The sequence below is a fragment of the Rhododendron vialii genome, chromosome 9a, assembly GCF_030253575.1.
Source record: "Rhododendron vialii isolate Sample 1 chromosome 9a, ASM3025357v1".
NCBI classification, from domain to species: domain Eukaryota; kingdom Viridiplantae; phylum Streptophyta; class Magnoliopsida; order Ericales; family Ericaceae; genus Rhododendron; species Rhododendron vialii.
The window spans coordinates 32843399-32864419 of NC_080565.1; the positions used below are offsets into that span (position 1 = coordinate 32843399).

The 21021-nt window shown below is 40.4% G+C and overlaps 3 protein-coding genes across 3 annotated transcripts in view; 2 read left to right on the top strand and 1 right to left on the bottom strand.

The window, feature by feature from the left end:
- The window catches only part of LOC131301127 (uncharacterized), a 30518-nt gene that overhangs the window by 867 nt on the left and 8630 nt on the right, over positions 1 to 21021 (top strand). The gene's annotated exons all lie outside the window — the stretch shown is intronic.
- On the top strand, positions 969 to 7070 carry LOC131301158 (uncharacterized). The gene is made up of 8 exons (XM_058327337.1): positions 969 to 1303; positions 1741 to 1990; positions 3517 to 3682; positions 3866 to 3968; positions 4107 to 4235; positions 4831 to 5046; positions 6007 to 6295; positions 6693 to 7070. Exons 1-7 carry the CDS (start codon positions 977 to 979, stop codon positions 6283 to 6285), a joined length of 1470 nt encoding a protein of 489 aa, XP_058183320.1. The 5' UTR covers positions 969 to 976; the 3' UTR covers positions 6286 to 6295; positions 6693 to 7070.
- On the bottom strand, positions 15688 to 18842 carry LOC131301144 (uncharacterized). Its single transcript, XM_058327321.1, has 4 exons — positions 18477 to 18842; positions 16521 to 16897; positions 15974 to 16223; positions 15688 to 15848 (listed from the first exon to the last, which is right to left on the bottom strand). The coding sequence occupies exons 2-4, from the start codon at positions 16893 to 16895 to the stop codon at positions 15820 to 15822; spliced, it is 654 nt and encodes a 217-aa protein (XP_058183304.1). The 5' UTR covers positions 16896 to 16897; positions 18477 to 18842; the 3' UTR covers positions 15688 to 15819.

Here is a 21021-nt window from a genome sequence, read left to right on the forward strand (position 1 = left end):
ATTGGCATCCGTCTACTGGGCTATATGGTCAAACACTTCGTATTGAACAACCTGTGGGATCAACCCAATCATCTTTTAATCAAGTTTCTTCCTATTCTCTGCCTTTGTTTCTGTTGATTGACACCTTTAAGCTCCAAAGTGTCGAACAAAGTGTTCAATTACATGACTAGAAGAGCTATTACTGACCTCCATCATCTACCTTAGCTCTTCTCAAAGCAAGAAAATTCAGAAACAATGGCCCTCTAAGCTCTTGGTTGCTCAAAACCTTTAAAATATAGCCTCCAAGGGCTCTAAAATGCACACAGTCGTAGTGTCAAGATCAAGTCGATCTCAAAATTTATGCATGGGGTTCAATCCGAAATATCGAAACAACTCCTAAATTATGTACTTTTCTGGAACATTCCCTAACACCAAATAATTATTCTATCTCTACAAAGGAATATTACGTTAACGCTGAATGGGTCATTGACTGGATGCCAACATGGCACGATTCGCTGACCAGCATGTACCACTTGGTGTACGGACCCTGAAATGGCAACCATCGTTGCAATAACATAGCCACTGACACAGCACTGACGTGGCGTTGATTAGATGACATGGAACTAGCGTCAACCTGACGTGGCTTTGAGCTGGCACCACGTTTTCGTCATCAACCCCTGGCTCGCATGCTTGTAAATCTAACATGTGCCCAGGTGCGTGCGAGCTGCGAGCTCCCCTGACCTCCGTTAGGGATCAGGCTTCCACGTCTCTGACGTCACGATGAGATGAACAAAACTATGGAGTCAAAACTCATTTCGACAACTCTGATTTTCCGGTCATGCAAATAGAAAAGTTTAGACCATGTTTCCAGCGATCACATTCACTCCTGACGCTTGATACCATTTGTTATGATGCCGCGCTAGTGAGCATAATTTTTCGTATGGCTAAAAGCACTTTGCACTTTTCTGGTAATGCAGATATGGTTACAGAGCAGGTGATGTATTCTCAGCAAACTTCCGACAATAATATTGACAAGAGAGCGTCTTTTTTGTACTCGGCTTGGAGTGCTTTGCTCGATGAATCAATGAAACGCAAAGGCCGTAAGTTGCCGCGAGGTGCAAAAGGGAGGAGACCTAATATTAATGTGCCGAAAGCCCCTCACTTGGAGAATTGCAAGCTGAGTGAACAACTCAACAAGAAACTGGATAAGCGTGTTGCAAATGGGAGCTTTCCTCCATGGACGCTGTGGAAGGGACTCTTAGATACTTACCCGTCTTCGACATCTAGCAAGCGGCTCAAGTCTGATGGTGCTTATCCTCCGTGGGTATGTGTGTTTCCCGGACCTTAGGACCCCACAACGCCCATAGCGCGCTGCAAGTTGCAATGCTTGATCTTATTCGTCCGTCTCGGCAATTAATGGTTCAGATTTTAGAAAAACATTTTTGGGTACAGATTTTTTTCTAAAATCTGGACCGTCCAAAACACTTTCGGACAGTGAGATGCAGCACTGCAAGGTGCAGCGCTTTTGAGGCACTGCACCAACCTGCCTTCCTCTATTTCCCTGATATTCACCCACAGTTTATTAGTCTGCAATTGAGGATGTAGGACTTTTGACGAACTACTCGAAAGAAAAGAGATGAGTTAATCATTTCTCATGCGGCAAGATTTTTCAGATTTTTTTTTTTAACAGCGAAATAGCAAAGATTTGAGTAATAATCATAAGAAACAGTACAAAAGATGGAATTCGTAATTTCTTTGCAGATAACGGGATCAGATGAAGAAAATTATCCCTTGACTAGGGAAGTACAACGAGACATATGGATTCATCAGCACCCTCCGAACTGCAGCGATCCTAATGTGAAATTTCTTGTAGTTGAATTTGATACGGTGAAAAGAATAGGTATGGGAGCTCAGTTGGCTGGAATGTGTGGATTTCTTGCTATTGCTATCAATGAAAAAAGGGTCCTCGTTACGACCCGCTTTAATCGGGCAGACCATACCGGGTGTAGAGGTATGAGTAAGCGGTAATTTCTTTCAAAATTCTTTTCCTTCCGGGCATATCTGATTTGCGCGATACTGCTAGATAAATGCATATTCCGTATACACTATCCATGCACCTTCTAAAATTAATTTGAGAAGTTGTGTCCCTTGATTTGGTTTCTTGCTAACCTCGGATTTAGTCTTGGATGGGCATAGGATTACTCTTATTTTTATAACTCCGATGGGTCTCGGGTTAAGGATATAATGCCATTATTTCTTGTTCCTTTAAATCTTTGTACCAATTTTAGATATTAATAAATAAATAAAATTGTCTTTCAAAAAAAAAAAAAGAATACCTTTTAATTGAAGTTGTAACTTCTCATAAGAGTTGTGATTAATCTTTACAAGATTTCACAACTATAAAATACAACCAATTCGAAAAATAGTTACTTTTCATAAGGGTTGTGTCTTAAAAAAAAGTTATTTGTTTGTGTCAAAAAGCTTAGAGTGTTTTTATCCATTCTCCATTGTTTGCTAAATTCTCAACAGAGTGCCATGAAAATGATTCAGGTTACTTTATGTGAAGAATAACTATACGTTACATTCTGCCATTAAAACTAGACCAAACATGCTTAGGCCTTGTTCCGCTAAGGTTCTTAATTTTTAAATACTTATTTTCTGTTTTATGAAACAGGTCATTCTCTCATAATACATTACCTTTAATTCAAAAAATAAGTACTTATTTTAGATAGTGGAACACATAAACCAGTCTAAAAGTAGAATAAAAAAAAACTGAAGAGGAGAAAAAGACAAGAATAGGGGCGAGAAGTGCTAGGGCTGCAAACGAACCAAGTTGCTTGCAAGCAGCTCGAGGCTTGGCTCTCGTCAGGGCTCAGCTCGTTTAGTAAATGAGCCGAGTTCGTGCTCGAGCTTTGGGCTCATTTATTTGGACTCATTTACTAAATGCGCTGAGCTTAGCGCTTCAGAAGCTCGGCTGGGCTTGGCTAAAAAATGTAAGCTCGGCTCGTTTAAAGAGGTCGTTTAATAAATGTATCGGGCTTGGCTCGTTAGTAGCCGAGCGAGCTCGAACACAATAAAGCTTGGCTCGTTTACGGCCCTAGCCAAGAACTACATGCCCAGACACCCGTCAACCAACCATCCAGTAACTATAAGGATTACCCGAGAGCACATTTGGACCGACTGTGTTTCGTTTGGGTCTGGAGACTATAGCTGTTAAAAAAAGAAATAACAATCACCGAATTATTACTAAGGGATACATATAAATCTTTACATCGATATTAAAACTTGTTGTCAATCTTACGTTGTCCAATTCATGTATAGCTCAAAGAGAATTATAAATAAACATGAATGTTGAAATACGTGAGTTATGCTTCACCTTATATATTACTTGCCTATTGTGCGCAACGAACTTATTTGATCACACTTTAAATAAATATTTTCACGTGCAACACACGTGACAATATAAACTAGTCTAAACGAAAGGGGAAAATGCTTGATCTTCAATACTGATCGTTCTTTGTGTCTGCGGTGTTTCAGGGCCGTTACGTTCTAGTTGGTCTTGTTACTTCTTGCCAGAAACAACCCAAGAATGCCGAGAACGGGCATGGAAGTTAGTGAAGGAAAAAAAAGCATGGGAAGAAGGAATCATAACAGCAAGGCGCAACTATACAACACCGCAAGTATGGCATGCAGAGGCTCCTAGGCAAGCTCCTTAACGAATTCACTATTTCATTCATAACTTTCAATGCAGAGTACGTATGTGTACATTGTGCAACGAACCAAACACAAGTGCATGAGCGTGCACAACAGCACGTAGACTAAAATCAATCACGAGATACATGTGGCGTGGTGCTTAATCTCCACTCTGTCTAATCTCTTGCAACAGGGCGTGGGGCGAGCCTTGGAAATATTTGCAGCCTACAATTGATGTAAACGGAACACTGATTGCTTCTCATGGCAGAATGGGTACAAGGTGGTGGCGAGCCCAGGTATAGAAATAATACTATTTGAGCTAGATTTATGGCAAGGATGTGCAATTAAGATGAAAGTATGCTTTCATGCTTATATGTATTATTTGATCGCGGCTTACATAATTATTATATTATATATTCGTTAAATATTTTCAGGGAGTCCGCTACCTAATGAGATTTCAGACTGAGTATACTTGCAACTTGCTAAACGCTGAACGTCATTCGGCTTTTGGACAGGAAGCTGCTAAATTGGTTCTTGCAACAACCGCTAAAGAATGGCCGCAGGTTTGTCGATCTATCTACAAAGCTAAAACTTTTGGATTAGCTCCTAATAGATTCAGAAGATTCGTTTGCTTAATTGATATGTTCTCCTGGTACTTTAATTGTTCAATACTATGAAGCTATGAATTTTGGATTAGCCTGCGAGAGATATCAACGCCTATTGGACTTCGTAATGCATCCTCTCCTTTCCATTTAGTATCAATATTGTCTTTGGATTCCAGTATTGAAATGGATAGTTTGCAAAAACGAGACTATAGAGAAACTGAGTAGCTTAATTAATTACTTGCTTATTACCAATTTCACAAGAGAAGGCTTTTTTTTAAGCTTGTTGGCAATCCTTGTCTTTGAACCTTTATTTCGAGTTCAATGGCCCGAAGTCTTTTTTTTTTTGCTCTAAGTTACTTCTTTAACCTGTTTCTCAAAATCAAGCTTCAAATGGATGTTTCTCGATAAGTTTGGACTGTAGATATAAATTTCAAATGAGTACAGACAAGTGTACTTAACTTAGAGAATGCGCTTCTGAATTTTGATATAGTTTATCAAAGAATTGCATCACTCACTTTTGTAAACTCATGCCTGTTAAGAAAATCCTCAACAGGAAGTTACAGAAGAACCTCAGTCTGAGATAGAACGATTTGTATGGTCCAATCACAAACCGTGGATGCCTAGGCCATATATAAGCATGCATGTGAGGATGGGCGATAAAGCAAGCGAAATGAAGGTAGTTGGATTTGAAGAATATATGATTCTTGCTGAACGCACAAGAAAGCGCTTCCCACATGTTCACAACATCTTGGTATCCACTGAGATGCAGGTTATTAATTAACACTTTTCTTGTGCTTTAAATTATTTTTATCTTTAAGATAGAAAGACCCTAGGACATCAAGCAGTAGAATTGATTCTCATTCATACATACAAAAACAATTCTCTCACGATTCATTTTGCAAATAGTTATCAAGTACAAGATAAATCTACAATACCAATTAAGGAATTATTCCACCATTCAACCCGAATCAAATGAAGTTGTGTGGCCTTATTCAACAAGATAAGCGTCTATTCAAATGCAACCACGCTCTGAATGAATGAATAAAAATCTTGAGAAAGTCTTTCATTGGTCTGTCAATATACCAGTCTAATTAAACACTTTTTACCATTCATAATTCTATATCTGCTCATTTCCATAAATTACAAATACAAAGAAACCTAGCAAAACCCTTGCTTGCCCAGCCTTTTTTTTTTTTTTTTCCTTTTGATTTTCTTCATATTTAAGAAAAAGTCTACCTTTCAACTAAATGATTGTGCAACTTATGAGCTAGCTAACCTCTTGCAACAAACTTTTTCTACTACATTTAGTTCATCGGTTGTCCTTAACTATCAAAAAGATCCCACGTACTGGCAGTCTTCCTTTGTCATTCTCTTTTATCTGAAAAATGTTGCCACTGAGAACAGTATGGATGTTAGAGTCCTGTTCAAGTTTTCTTTTCTAAGTTTCTGTGCGTACGAACTCTACGTACGCTAGGTCTCTTTGAACTTTGGATGCACCACTTTTACGGGAGAAAATTTCATATACATGCAACAGTACGAAAGCCACATGTAGCGGATAAGTCTTGGCGTTTGCAACATAAGTTGAACACAACTATATAAGAACATTGAGTTCTACCGAAGTTTGATCAGATTAGTTAGGCTGAGGAAAATAGGCTCGGCAGCCTACTTTTTTCTGGACATTTTTGTTTAGCTGTTGTGTTCAATTTCTCACAATACTATTTTTCTTCAGGAGGTCATTGATAAATTGGGATCATACCCACATTGGAATTTCTACTACACAAACGTGACACGACAGGTGGGGAACACATCAATGGCTGATTACACAGCAAGTCTAGGCCGGAAAACCAGCACGAATTACCCTCTGGTCAATTTCTTGTTGGCTGCCGAATCAGACTTCTTCATCGGAGCCTTGGGTTCCACTTGGTCCTATCTTATAGACGGAATGAGGAACACAGGAGGAAAAGTTATGGCCGGCTACTTAAGTGTCAACATGGATCGGTATTGGTAGCTAAAGAGTAGTGGGGCCGGTTCCCCTCATACAAAAGTTTACACAAATTTTGACACAAATTTTTTGTGTGAGACTCATTTTGAAGTCCTACGCAAATGATTGAAGCCGTTCAATTTGTTTAAAACATATTTTTAAGGGTTCTTGTAAAAACTTAACTCATTTGGATATCGGTAAGTGCTTGCTTGGTTCATTCAGTTGGTTCTTGTCAAATTTTATAGGATAAAATTGAATAGAGTATTGATCGAGCCATTACCGATATCGGAATGAGTTGATTTTTTATGGGGACTCTTAAAAACCTATTTTAAACGAATTGAACTGGCTCCGATCCTTTGTGTGAAACTCCAATTAGTGTTGTGTTAAAATTTGTGCCAACTTTTGTGTGAGGGGAACTGGCCTCAGAGAGAAAGAGTAAATACATAAAGCTCACGGCTGTCCATCCCATGGATAGGTAAATTTCGGTTTGTCAGTTATTTTCTGTATATGGGTACGTATATCCATTTTTGTTCAGTGTTCTGTATTTAGCAAACCAAATGCACATATAATATCTCCTGTCAATATTGTTGATATGTATTTGTACTTTGTACTTCAATAATAAACTGGCGATTATAAATGTGTAGTTTGAGTGTCTACTTCACATTCCCTAGCTAATCATCACGAAAAAATCTATTGCGCGGATGGAATTTGAAAGTGAAAACTAAACCAAATAGAGCACAAGCCATGCCTTCTGATCAGCATTTCCAGAACTGCAATAGTAACATTCGCTCTTTACGTGCACTAGTAATCTATTTCTGCTTACCTGTGGCTGAAGATTTCAATTTACAGAGTGGGTTGCAATTGCTTTATCACTTCTTGACATCGAGGGCTGCAGAGAACTGGGACTACTTTCAATGTGGTAGTATTACATGAGCCTCATAGGCAAGCTCTCGATTAACATTGCGAAACGAAATCATCAAACGAGCTACAGATCAAGGTTTAAAATAGCGGTAATGGTAGTGGGAGTATCGAATGAGTCGTAGCAAGAATCGGATATTCCAACCGTGCATTTTATCTTACTTATTTTTGGTGCTAGAGCACCTAAAGCGGGCAAAGATCAGATAAAAAGAAATACGTAGTGGGAATCGGCCGATACGGGTGTGAATTTTTCATAGTACTGGAGGGCCAAAAACCGCTATGTAGCAGGTAATATTAAACTGAAATCGGCCATGAGCTTTTCCTTTATCTATTTACTCTTTAGCTACCAATACCGATCCTTGTTGACACTTAAGTAGCCGGCCATAACTTTTCCTCCTGTGTTCCTCATTCCGTCGATAAGATAGGACCAATTGGAACCCAAGGCTCCGATGAAGAAGTCTGATTAGGCAGCCATCAAGAAATTCACCAAAGGGTAATTCATGCTGGTTTTCCAGCCTAGACTTGTTGTGTAATCAGCCATATGACGTGTTCCCCACCTGTCGTGCCACGCTTGTGTAGTAGAAATTCCAATGTGGGTATGATCTCAATTTATCGATGACCTCCTGAAGAAAAATAGTATTGTGAGAAGTTGAACACAACAGCTAAACAAAAACGATCAGAAAAAGTAGGCTGCCGAGCCGGTTTTCCTCGACCCAAGTATTATGATCAAACAACTTCAATAGAGCTCAATGCTCTTGTACAGTTGTGTTTAACTTATGTTGCAAACACCCAGACTTATCTGCTACATGTGGCTTTCGTACTGTTGCATGTATCTAGAGTTTTCTCCGTAAAGGCAGTGCATCCAAAGTCCAAAGAGACCTAGCGTAGAGTTCCTCCGCACTGAAACTTAAAAAGAAAACTTGAACAGGACTCTATTATCCATTACGTTCTTAGTGGCAGCATGTTTCAAATGAAAGAGAAAGACAAAGGAAGTCTGCCAGTGGGATCTCGATAGTGAAGGAATAAGCGATGAACTAAATGTAGTAGACAAAGTTTGTGACCAGTTGCAAGAGGTTAGCCAGCTCATATGTTGCACAATCAATTTGTTTGTTTGTTTTCTTAAATATGAAGTCAAAAGAAAAAAAAAAGGCTGGGCAAGCAAGGGATTTGCTTGGTTTTTTTGGATTTGTAATTTATGGAAATGTGCAGACATAGAATCAGGAATCGTAAAAAAGTGTGTAAGAATGAAATCGAAAGAGATGAATGGGAGTGGTATATTGACAGACCAATGAAAGACTTTCTCGAGATTCTTATTCATTCATTCATAGGGTGGTTGCATTTGAAAAGACGCTTATCTTGTTGAATGAGGGCACACAACTTAATTTGATTCGGGTTGGAATGTTGAACAATTCCTTGGTATAGTACATTTATCTCGTACTTGATAAGTATTTGCAAAAAGAAACCTGAGAATTGTTTTTGTCTGTATGAATGAGAATCAGTTCTACTTGGTGTCCTAGGGTCTTTATGTCTTAAAAAAGATTTAAAGCACGAGAAAAGTGTTAGTAACCTGCATCTCTGTGGATACCATGATGTTGTGAACATGTGGGAAGCGCTTTCTTGTGCATTCAGCAAGATTCATATATTCTTCAAATCCAACTACCTTCATTTCGCCTGCCTTATCTCCCATCCTGACATGCATGCTTATCAATGGCCTAGGCATCCACGGTTTGTGACTGGACCATACAAATCATTCTATGTCAGACTGAGGTTCTTCTGCAACTTCCTGAAGAGTATTTTCTTAACAAGCATGAGTTTACGAAAGTGAGTGATGCAATTCTTTGATAAACTATATCAAAATTCAGAAACACATTCTCTTAAGTTACACTTGTCTGCGCTCATTTGAAATATATATCGGCACTCCAAACTTATCGAGAAACTTCAATTTGAAGCTTGACTTTGAGAAACAGGCAAGAAGTTACTTAGACCAAAAAAAAAAGACTTGGCCTTCGAACTTAAAAATAAAGGTTCAAAGGACAAGGATTGCCAACAAGCTTCAACAAAAAGCCTTCTCTTGTGGAATTGGTAATAAGCAAGTACTGGATTCCATTTCAGTACTATCCATTTCAGTACTGGTTTCCAAAGACATTGATACTAAAGGGAAAGGACAGGATGCATTAAAAAGTCCAATACGAGTTGATATCTCTCGCAGGCTATTAATCCAAAATTCATAGATTCATATTGAACAATTAAAGTACCAGGAGAACATATCAGTTAAGCAAAAGAATCTTCTGAATCCATTAGGAGCTAATCCCAAAATCATAGCTTTGGGTATTGCAAGAACCAATTTAGCAGCTTCCCGTCCAAAAGCCGAATGACGTTCAGCATTTAGCAATTTGCAAGTATACTCAGTCTGAAATCTCATTAGGTAGCGGACTCCTTGAAAATATTCAACAATTAACATAATTATGTCAGCCATGATCAAATAACACATATAAGCATGAAAACATACTTTAATCTTAATAGCACATCCTTCATCCTTGTATATACAAATTGCCATAATGTCTTCGTAATTGTGATTGAAACTCAAATAGCATTATTTCTGTACCTGGGCTCGCCACCACCTCGTATCCATTCTGCCATGAGAAGCAATCAGTGTTCCGTTTACAGCAGTTGTAGGCTGCAAATAAATCCAAGGCTCGCCCCATGCCCTGTTCCAAGACATTAGACAGAATGAGATAAAGCACTGACAATGCTCACGTGTTGGCTTTTGAAGCTTGAATAAAATGAACACCTCACCCATGTATTTCAACCTAGCATATCTAATTTGGCAAACCTAAGCCGCTACTGGTTTCTTCTTAAATGGGGAGTCATGGTTCCTTCTCTTGATTGATTATAGTCTTTGTGCTGTTGTGAGCGCTCATGCGCTTGTGTTTGGTTCGTTGCACAACAACGCATACTCTGCTTTGAAAGTTATGAAGGAAATAGTGAATATGTTCAGGAGCTTGTGATGTAGTATGTAGGAAGGGTATTTATGTCTTTTATATTGAGTCTATATATATATAGGTGTTGGAGTCTTTTCTTTTGGAATTTTTTTATCATTTTGAACAAATATTATCAAGAGCTAGTCTCTTTTGTATCACATTTGGGAGTTTCTCTCTCTACATTATCTATGGGTATTTTTGATTGCATCATGTGGTATCAGAGCTTCTAGGCTCGATCCCCACCGTTCATCTCGCCGGAGACTTCACCGGAAATCTAAATCTCGCCGGAAATTTCGCCGGAAACCTAAAACGGAGCCGAAAAATCTCGCCGGAGCTCTCAAATCACTCCAAATCCTCAGATCTATCCAACCCAACACCCTATACTTCGATTTCAACCCTATTTAGCCCTAAATCGAACCCAAAATCCTTCGGATCTGACGTGTTCAAACTTGAATCAGCCATTTCGGCACTGGTCAAGCTCGATCTACCCATTTCGGCACTGTTTGGACCTGTTTGAACAAGACCCAGCCTTGTTCGAGCTCAAATCTGCAATTTCGGAATTCAAATCGAAGTTTCAAACCCAAATCTGCTTGTTTCGGACCATTTCGGAGCTGTTTCGGAGCTACTACAGTGATTCCGAGTCTGCTACAGTGATTTCAAGACTGCTACAGTGATTTCGGAGCTTGCTACAGTGACTTCAAGTCAGATCCGTGGGTTTTGAGAGTTTTCGGACTGATTTTTGCTGATTTCGGACAAGATCTAAGGTGGGTAAGTATCAATTCCTTATTTTCTTTGCTGTGTTGTTGCTAGATTGCTCCGTAGTTGTCGATTCGAGTATGATTATTGGTGATTATGTGTTTTTGGAGTTGTTCTGTTGAAATTGGTGGCTGAGTTGACTGGGTTTTCATTATTTGGGGTGGATTTACTTGTTTAGAGTTGAATTTGGGTATTGTAATGGCTTATCGAGCTAGAGGTAAAAGAGGAGGTAGAGGTAGAGGCTTTGTGGTGAACAATGGTGAGGAGAATGAGTTTGGCAACCAAAACCATGAGATTCAAGAGTTGAGACAACAAGTTGCTACCCTAACAGCGATGGTGCAAGGCTTGCAAGTGTCGCATGCGGGTAGTGGAGGGTCCGAGGACTCTCAAAGTCACTTTGACAATCCTTTTGATGATCCGAATTGGCGTAGGCCACCTTCCACTCACTCTCCTTATAGATGGGAGAAGAACATCAAGATTGAACTTTCCGAGTTCAATGGAAGTCTTAACCCGGATAAGTTTGTTGATTGGATTAATACGGTTGAAAGAGTGTTTGATTATGGAGACGTCTCCGAGGAGAAGAAGGTGAAGTTAGTGGCTATCCGCCTCAAAGGAAGAGCTTCTGCTTGGTGGGAGCAATTGCAAGGAACTAGGCTACGAACAGGAAAGGGAAAGATTAGAGAATGGAAGAAAATGAAGAAGAAACTCAATGAACAATTCTTGCCTTTCAACTATATGCAAAATCTCTACAAGAATTTGCATAATCTCAAACAAGTTGGAAGTGTTGATGAGTACACGGAGGCTTTCCATCAACTTGTTGCTAGAGTTGATTTGAATGAAAGTGAAGATCAAATGGTTGCAAGGTACATAAGTGGGTTGATGATCACAATCCAAGATGCCCTCGCTATGCAAACTTTGTGGACGGTTTCGAAAGCTTACAATCGGGCCTTGGTGGCCGAAAAGCAAAAAAAGAGGAAGTTTTTGAGATCCGGGCAACAATATCAAGGCGGTTCCAAGTCCGGGCAGCCCTTTTACTCTTATGCTAGAGGTAGTTCTTCCTCTAGTGGTGGCCAATGTACTTCTTTCGGAGTTGGTACTCAAAACCGAGCGGATAAAACTTCAACACCAGCTCAAAATCAGTCTCAATCCGGTGCTTCGGGGGCTCGAAATCAATTCCAAAGTGGGGGTTTCAAGTGCTTCAAGTGTGGAGAACCGGGTCACAAGTCTTCGGATTGTCGTAAGACTTCCGGAGGTCGTAACAAGGCACTTTTCATTGAGGAAGTTACGGAACAAGGTTGTGAGGATGATATTCCCGTTTATGACGAAGAAATATGTGAAGAAATTGGAGGTGATAATGAGGAAGAAGAAGGCTATGCGTTGATGATAAAAAAGACTCTCCTTACTCCTAAGGATGTTGGTAATAAAGATTGGTTGCGTACCAATATCTTTTACACCACTTGCAATGTTGGTGGTAGAGTTTGCAACATAATTATTGATAGCGGAAGTTGTGAGAATGTAGTCTCTCAAGAGGTGGTGGACAAGTTACAACTCAAAGTGGAGGAGCATCCCCATCCTTATACCCTTTCTTGGTTCAAGAAGGGTAATGAAATCAAGGTGACTAAAAGGTGCTTGGTATCTTTCTCCATTCGACAAAAGTACTTTGATGAAGTTTGATGCGATGTGGTACCTATGGATGCTTGTCATATACTACTTGGTCGCTCGTGGCAATATGATAGGCATTCCATCCATGATGGAAAGAAGAATACCTACACCGTCCTTAAGGAGAAGCGACAATTCACTTTGTTACCTATGAAGGAGAAGGTGACTACGAAGCCTCCTCCCACTACGTTGCTTGCTTCTAAAGGATTTCTCAAGGAAAGTCATGAAACTGGGTATGTTCTAGTGTTGGTTCCTATGACGGATATGGGTGTGTCGGATGTTCCCGAGGCGATTTCTAAACTTTTGAAGGAGTATGTTGATGTGTTTCCTCAAGAGTTGCCTTCCGACTTGCCTCCTTTGCGAGATATTCAACATTGTATCGACTTGGTACCCGCAGCGCCCCTTCCGAACAGGCCTGCATATAGAATGTCTCCAAGGGAGAGGGAAAAGATTCAAAAGCAAGTTAAGGATCTTCTAGAGAAAGACTACATAAGGGCAAGCCTTAGCCCTTGTGCGGTGCCGGCTCTTTTGACTCCGAAGAAGGATGGTTCATGGAGGATGTGTGTGGATAGTAGAGCTATCAACAAGATCACTATCAAGTACCGCTTTTCCATTCCAAGGCTAGATGATATGTTGGATTGCCTTGCTTGTTCAAAGGTCTTCTCAAAGATTGATCTAAGAAGTGGTTATCATCAATTCGAGTTCGCCCGAGAGATGAATGGAAAACGGCTTTCAAGACCCCTCATGGCCTCTTTGAATGGCTTATGATGCCTTTTGGTCCTACCAATGCTCCAAGCACTTTTATGCGGGTAATGACTCAAATGCTTCAACCTCTCTTGGGTATATGTGTAGTTGTGTACTTTGATGATATATTGGTGTATAGTCGGTGTTTTGAAGATCACTCATTCCACCTCCAACAAGTCTTTGAAATCTTGAGAAAAGAAAAGTTTTATGGGAACTTGAAGAAGTGTAATTTTGCTGTTGATAAGGTGGTATTTTTGAGGTATGTTGTGTCTTCAAAGGGGGTTCACATGGATGAAGACAAGATTAAGGCCATTGTGGAATGGCCAACGCCTACAAGTGTTCATGAAGTGAGAAGTTTTCATGGGTTAGCTACCTTCTACCGGAGGTTCATTGCCAATTTTAGTAGTATCGCGGCTCATTTACCGATTGCCTCAAGCAAATGATGTTTATATGGTCCCAAGAAGCTGCCGAGAGTTTTAAATTGTTGAAGTCCAAGCTTACGGAAGCTCCTATCTTGGCTTTACCCGACTTTGACAAAACTTTTGAACTTGATTGTGATGCTTCGGGAGTGGGAATTAGTAGAGTCTTAAGCCAAGGTGGTCAACCTATTGCTTTCTTTAGCGAGAAGCTGAACGATGCTAAACTCAAGTACTCTACTTATGACTTGGAATTCTATGCCATTGTCCAAGCCACAAGCATTGGAGTTACAACCTTGCCTACAAGGAATTTGTCCTCAACACCGATCATGAAGCTCTTAAGTACATCAATAGCCAACAACACCTCAATAAACGGCATGCCAAGTGGGTGGCTTATCTACAACAATTCATGTTCTCTTTGAGGCACAAACCGGGGATTCTCAACAAAGTGGCCGATGGTTTGAGTAGAAGAGTGGCTCTCTTGGTGGAAATGAAGAACAAGGTTGTTGGGTTTGAAGAATTTCGCACTTTCTATGCCGAAGATTCTTATTTTAGTAAGATATTCGATGCTTTGCAAAGGGGTAATAAGGTTGTCGATCCATGTTTCATGTTGAAGGATGGATTTCTCTTCAAAGAACTTAAATTGTGTGTCCCTACATGCTCTTTAAGGGAGCAATTGTTGGCTGAAAGTCACAAGTTAGGTCATTTTGGCAAGGATAAGACTCTAGCATTGCTTCAAGATGCATACTATTGGCCGGAAATGAGTAAAGATGTGGAGGCCTATGTGAAAAGGTGCCAAACTTGCCAACGGAGTAAGGGAACAGCCACTAATGTGGGATTGTATTTGCCTTTACCGGTGCCGGAAAGTCCTTGGAAATGCGTGAGTATGGATTTTGTCTTGGGGCTTCCTCCTACGCAAAGGCGGAGTGATTCTATCATGGTGGTAGTGGATCGGTTTTCAAAAATGGCTCATTTTATTCCTTGTAAGAAGACTATGGATGCGACTAACATTGCCAATCTCTATTTCAAGGAGGTCTACAAGTTGCATGGTGTCCCTATTTCTATTGTCTCCGATAGAGATGCTAAGTTTCTTGCCCACTTTTGGAGGACCTTGTGGAGGAAGATTGGCACCAACTTATGCTTTAGTACTTTTTTTCACCCTCAAACCGATGGTCAAACAGAAGTGGTAAACCGGAGTCTTGGAAATTTGTTGCGATGCTTAGTTGTGAACATCCAAAAAGTTGGGATGGAATTCTTCCTTTGGCGGAGTTTGCTTACAATTCTTCTCTAAACCGCACCATCCACACTTCCCCATTTGAAGCGATTTACGGGTTAAAACCTTCTAGTGTGGTTGACCTCGTTCCTTTGCCAATTCCTAAGAGGGGACACTCCAAGACGGAAGATATGGCTACGTTTATAAAGAATATCCACTCTCAAGTTAAGCTCAACATTGAGAAGTCTAATGCGAAGTATAAGGCGACCGTTGATGCACACAAAAGGGAGGTTTTGTTCAAAGAAGGGGATCTTGTTTGGGTTATCTTGAGCAAGGATAGGCATCCTCACGGTGCTTACATGAAGTTGAACGATCGGAAAGTGGGTCCTTGTGAAGTCTTGCGGAAGATCAATGACAACGCTTATCAAGTCCGCTTACCCTCTCACTTGAGCATCTCCAACACATTCAATGTGCAACACTTGGTGCCCTATTTGCCGGAGGACACTACCGTAACTTGAGGACAAGTTTCTTCTAGTAGGGGAGTATGATGTAGTATGTAGGAAGGATATTTATGTCTTTTTTATTGAGTCTATATGTATAGGTGTTGGAGTCCTTTCTTTTGAAACTTTTTTATCATTTTGAACAAATATTATCAAGAGCTAGTCTCTTTTGTATCCCATTTGAGAGTTTCTCTCTCTACATTATCTATGGGTATCTTTGGTTGCATCAGCTTGCTTAGGAGCCTTGTCAAACCATATTTGCTCTGTTGTATAGTTGTACCTTCCTGTTATGATTCCTCTTTTCCCATGCTTTTTTTTTCATTCATTAACTGCAATGCACGGTCTCAACATTCTTGGGATGTTTCTGGAAAGAATTAACAAGACCAACTAGAACGTGATGGCCCTGAAACACCACAGACACATAGCTATCAGTAATGATGAGCAATCTTTGCATGTGTCTAGTAATATCACTGGAATCAGGTGTCAGGGAAGGAAAAGAAGTATGACTGAATTACTACCAACTCATACCTCTACACCCATCATGGTCTGCCCGATTATAGTAGTTCGTAACAAGGACCCTTTTTTCATTGATGGCAATAGCAAGAAGTCCACACATTCCGGCAATCTGGGCTCCCATGCCAAATCTTTGCGCCCTATCCCAGTCAGCAACAAGAAACTTCACATTATGATCATTGCAGTTCGGAGGGTACTGATGAATCCATATGTCTCGCTGTACTTTCCTAGTAAAGGGATAATTTTCTTCATCTGATCCCGTTATCTGCAAAGAAATTATGAAATCTCTTATACTGTTTCTTTTAATTATTAATAAAATCTTTGCTTTTTTCGCTGTTAAAAAAAATTGCAACAAATCTCACCATATGAGAAATGATTGACCGCGCATCTTATGCATATATTTCAATATGACGACATGTAAATGATCTCAACCATATTCACTTGCATATAAATTACCCATGCAGCTAAAGTTTAATCTCTGGTCATGATAAGAGGGTGATCTAGCTAGTATCTCGGAGTTTGGACTGATAACTGTGGGTGAATATCAGGGGAACACACATACCCACGGAGGATAAGCGCCATTAGACTTGAGCTGCTCACTAGCTGTCGACGAAGGGTAAGTACTTAAGAGTCCCTTCCGTAGCGTCCAAGGAGGAAAGCTTCCATTTGCAACACGCTTATCAAGTTTTTTATTGAGTTGTTCACTCAGCTTGCAATTCTCCAAGTGAGGGGCTTTTGGCACATTATTAAATCTCGTCACTTGATCTGCACCTTGTGGCAACTCACCTTCACCTTTCGTTGATTCATCGAGCAAAGCACTCCAAGCCGAGTACAAGAAAGACACTCTCTCGTCAATATTATCGTCAGAAGTTTGCTCAGAACACATCACCTTCTCGGTTTCTCTTGGTTTAAGATTGCAGTCGCACTTTGTAACCATATCTGCATTACCGGAAAATTGCAGTGCTTTTAGCCATACGCAAAATTATGCTCAGTCAATAACCCATGGCGAGGTTTGGGAATTCATATTTGTTAAGGAAATAGAATCCCACATTGCTTGGGAGTGGAATGGGTGATCACTTAATAACATCTGGGACCTCTCCACTCATAGCCAATTGGTTTTGAGATGGATATAAAGTTTCTACATGGTATCAAAGCTAGAGTTTCGGAGGCTTTTCCCCTTTGTCTGTGCCATAGTTGCACTTTCTTTCATTGTGATCCGTGTGTTCCGGATCCTTTGTTTACCTCTCCACGTGCGAGTCAGGGGTCGCACGTGCGGGAGAGTGTTGGGATTTGTCCCACATTGGTTAATTATCTCCTCCAATACTAGTATATGAGCCTGGGCGGCCTCTCCACTCTTAGCCAATTGATTTGGAGTTGGATGCTTTAACAATATTATCATTAGTCAATACTTGCCATCATAACTTCAGTTTTACAAATGTGAGGTTGTGAAGTTTTTTAAAAGTTTGAGTTGAAATGATTGATCTCGCGATCCCCAACAAATGGTATCTAGCATCAGGTATGGCTGTAAAAGAACCGAGCAGCTCACGAGTTCGGCTCGGCTCAACTCATTAACGCTCAGCTCAGCTCAGCTCGTTTAGCTCGAGTTTTCGGCTTGTTCGATAAAAGCTCGGCTCAATTAAAAAGGCTCGTTTAGTAGATGATTAAGCTCGGCTCGGCCCATTAAAGCTTGAGCTCAAGTTTTTGGCTCGTTTACTAAACGAGCCGAGTTTAAGCTCGACAAAGCTCGGCTCGGCTCACTTACAGCGCTAGCGTCAGGTGTGAATGTGGTCACTTGAAAAACGGTTTGAACTTTCTAATCGTGTTGTCCTGAAAATCAGAGTTGTCGTAAACGAGTTTCGAGTACCTAGTTTTGTTCAGGTCATCGAGACGATCACAGATGTGGAAGCCCGATCCCAAACGGAGGTCAGAGGAGCTTGCACGCACCTGGGCGCAAGTTAGATTTACAAGCATGCCCGCCAGGGGTTGATGAGGAACACGTGGTGCCAGCTCAAAGCCACGTCAGGTCCACGCTAGTTCCACATCATCCGATCAACGCCACGTTTTATGCTGGTCAGCAAGGCGTGCCAAGTCAGTATCCAGTCAATGACCCATTCAGCGTTAACGTAATACTATTCTCAGCAACTAATGTTCTTCACACGTAAGGTTCAAGAGTCATCAATGGCTGCTCAAGCCAATGCCTTTTTGACTTCTTTGCCCAGTCACCAACCACATGCGTGAATTCCAACGGTTAGGACCAGATCCGGAGTGTCTGTGAGTGAGGGAGAGAGAGTTAGGTTTGTAACTCCATAGTTTCCGATCGCGAATGAAACTGTGTTTCTTCAGTGGAGCGGGCATTCCGGCCAAACCATGTTAACAGAGGACAAAATTCTCGTTTTAGTTGAAATTTTATCATTAACTCAACAACTGCATACCAAAAGCCTTGCGAAAAACATTGAAAATACCAGAAATTCTATAATAAAAAAACAAAATGAGCATAGATTGAGGAAATTCCACTTACTGATGATATCTGAACTTGAGTCCCAAGAAGCGATTCCATTTGAAAATGTAGAGAATGAATTCCCACCAAAAGCAAAGGTGCCCAGGGAATTAAGTCATGAGAGTGGCCAGAAATAATGTTGGAAGGCAAACCCCAATAAGAAAACCAACCACACAAATTCGGGCGGGAAATGAGTTTCCTATTTGCAGTGCTCTTTGCGAAACAACTCTCTCAATTGTTTTTATTTATTTATGGAAAGTTAATTAATACCCTCGTAACCAACTTTCAACAACAATCACATGAAATTAAGATGAAATTTCCCATTCTCGAATCATCAAAATGACGCAACAATTCGGATTATCAGAAATCAGAAAGATTAAGGGTTGCTCTAGATTAAGGGTCATCATTTAGCCCGAAGGCCCGTGACCCGTCCGAAGCCTGCCCGGCCCGAGACCGTAAAACGGGCGGGCTAGCCCGGCCCGTAGTTTGTAATGGGCGGGCTCATGCCTATGAATTTTTACTCGGCCCGCCCGTAGGCCAGGCCCGTGAGCCCGCCCGTGGTACCCGCCCAAAAGCCCGCCAACGGGCCCGCCTATTAGCCCAAAATCTCACAAAATCCTTTTTTTTTTCCTTGATTTAATTTTACCCAAGGAAATTTAAGCCCGCCCGGCTTTTGGCCCGCCGGCCCGCCAATTGGGCTAGCCCGTGGGCCGGGCTTGGGCTTCAATTTATGGTAGGTAGCCCGGCCCGCCAAAAAGAAAAAGCCCGGTTGGCCCGGCCCGTGGACGGGCTTGGGCAGCGACTTGACGGGCTGGGCCGGCCCGGCCCGATGATAACCCTTACTCTAGATTATGGGTACAAACAGGTTACGTACCGATTGTGAATTGACTCCTTGTGTGAGGTTCATTTTGCATCCCATAAAAATGTAACTCCTTCTGTGATTTGGTGGCAAATTATAGTATGGAATGGTTTGGATAGGCCTCTTCTGTCTTCGTCCCAAAAGTTGGAATGGGCTGCCCAAAATAGAAAGGGTAAAACCCTTCGGGATACAATCTATAAGTTGTCGTTGGCCTTCCATTTATGTTCTATGGAGTCTGGAGGGAGCGTAATCTTAGAATCTTTCAAGGCAAATCAAGAGATGTGAAGGGGATGACTGCAAAAAATTTCAACTCTGTTAAAGCTAAAGCAAGCTATTGGTCTTCAATCAAGTTCTTTGCACAGAATCATCAGATTTGTGACACTTGGTTGTTGGACTCTAGTATTTATGCTCTTAACAGTTCTATAAATGTTGCTTAGTTTTGCTTATCTGGTTGTAGGCTTTGTTGCTGGTGTTGTTTCGGAGGAATGCCCATGTGATCTCTTGTAGCTTTTGCGCTTTTTGGTGGTTTAATAAATTTTACTTACCAAAAAAAAACTCTAATACGTTCATTTTGTTTGGAATAATTTTGTAAGTGTCCTATTAAAAACCAATTTATTCAGATATTGAAAAGTGTTTGATCGATTTATTCAGTTGGATTAGAGCCATAAAAGCAGTCATAAATTGATATATGAGCTTAAAAGGCAATATTGTGCTTGTGGGTTTGCAAATTGATGTTGTTGAAAGTTTGAATTCTGATAAATGTTTAGAAATGTCTTTCTTATTTTGGAAGATAGTTGGATGCACTCTTTTATATAGGTCAAAATACATTTTGCATAATGTAGTAAAAAAGCCAAGTCTTACCAGAATAACCTCATGCTTGTTGATTCCATCAATACCACAAATTAGGGGGTGTTTCCAATAACTTAAAAATTATGGACTACAATTTTTTTGCTGTCCTTATTTAAAAAAAAAAATCGTTTTTGTTAGTTTTATGCCAAACTTTTATGTATTGGTTCGTCTCCACGAGAGCAATCAAAAAAATAAAAAGTTAATACTTTTATACAAATATTTTTGTGACTTTTCGGGCTTTTTGCTGGATATTTCCTTAAAAATTAGGTAAAAGTCATAATTTAAAAATTTTAGGGCCATGAAGCTCCGATTTGTCTTAAACGAGCAGTGTGTTTAGAAAATCTTTGAGTTGTCCTAGCATGACTCCTTATATGTATGTTGGTTGTCTAAAATCTGTTTTGAGGTCTTCGTCAACTTTCTCTTTTGGGCTTGCTATAGATGACTCGCTGGAGCGGAAAATTGAGAATTTGATAATTCGCTGGAGCGGAAAGAAATTAAATAGGCATCCTAACTAGCAGACTTATTTAAGTGTCCATCTTAGTGTGTTTGAATATTTATGTTCTCATCCTCAAATTGTTATGTTGCCCTATTATGTCCTTGGTTATTAATTCATATATATTGTATTTTACCTATCCTTAATTATAAGATTAGGATGTTGCTAAATATGTGGGATTTAGTTGAATTTGATGTAAGTGATTGACGGGAACAATATTTCCACTTTGACACTCTCTCTCTCTCTCTCTCTCTCTCTCTCTCTCTCTCTCTCTCTCTCTCTCTCTCTCTCTCTCTCTCTCTCTCTCTCTCTCTCTCTCTCTCTCTCCAATGTAAACAACCAGATGAGAAGTAATCAAATCTTCT

What these genes read in the sequence shown, in the direction of transcription:
- LOC131301144 (XM_058327321.1), bottom strand. Translation starts at nt 16,895, where the DNA reads ATGGTTACAAAGTGCGACTGCAATCTTAAACCAAGAGAAACCGAGAAG. An exon ending in ATGGCGCTTATCCTCCGTGG is followed by an intron (nt 16,224 to 16,520) that starts GTATGTGTGTTC and finishes ATTTCTTTGCAG; the next exon opens with ATAACGGGATCAGATGAAGA. An exon ending in AGACCATGATGGGTGTAGAG is followed by an intron (nt 15,849 to 15,973) that starts GTATGAGTTGGT and finishes GTGGTGTTTCAG; the next exon opens with GGCCATCACGTTCTAGTTGG.
- LOC131301158 (XM_058327337.1), top strand. Translation starts at nt 977, where the DNA reads ATGTATTCTCAGCAAACTTCCGACAATAATATTGACAAGAGAGCGTCT. An exon ending in CCGCTAAAGAATGGCCGCAG is followed by an intron (nt 4,236 to 4,830) that starts GTTTGTCGATCT and finishes AATCCTCAACAG; the next exon opens with GAAGTTACAGAAGAACCTCA. An exon ending in TGGTATCCACTGAGATGCAG is followed by an intron (nt 5,047 to 6,006) that starts GTTATTAATTAA and finishes ATTTTTCTTCAG; the next exon opens with GAGGTCATTGATAAATTGGG.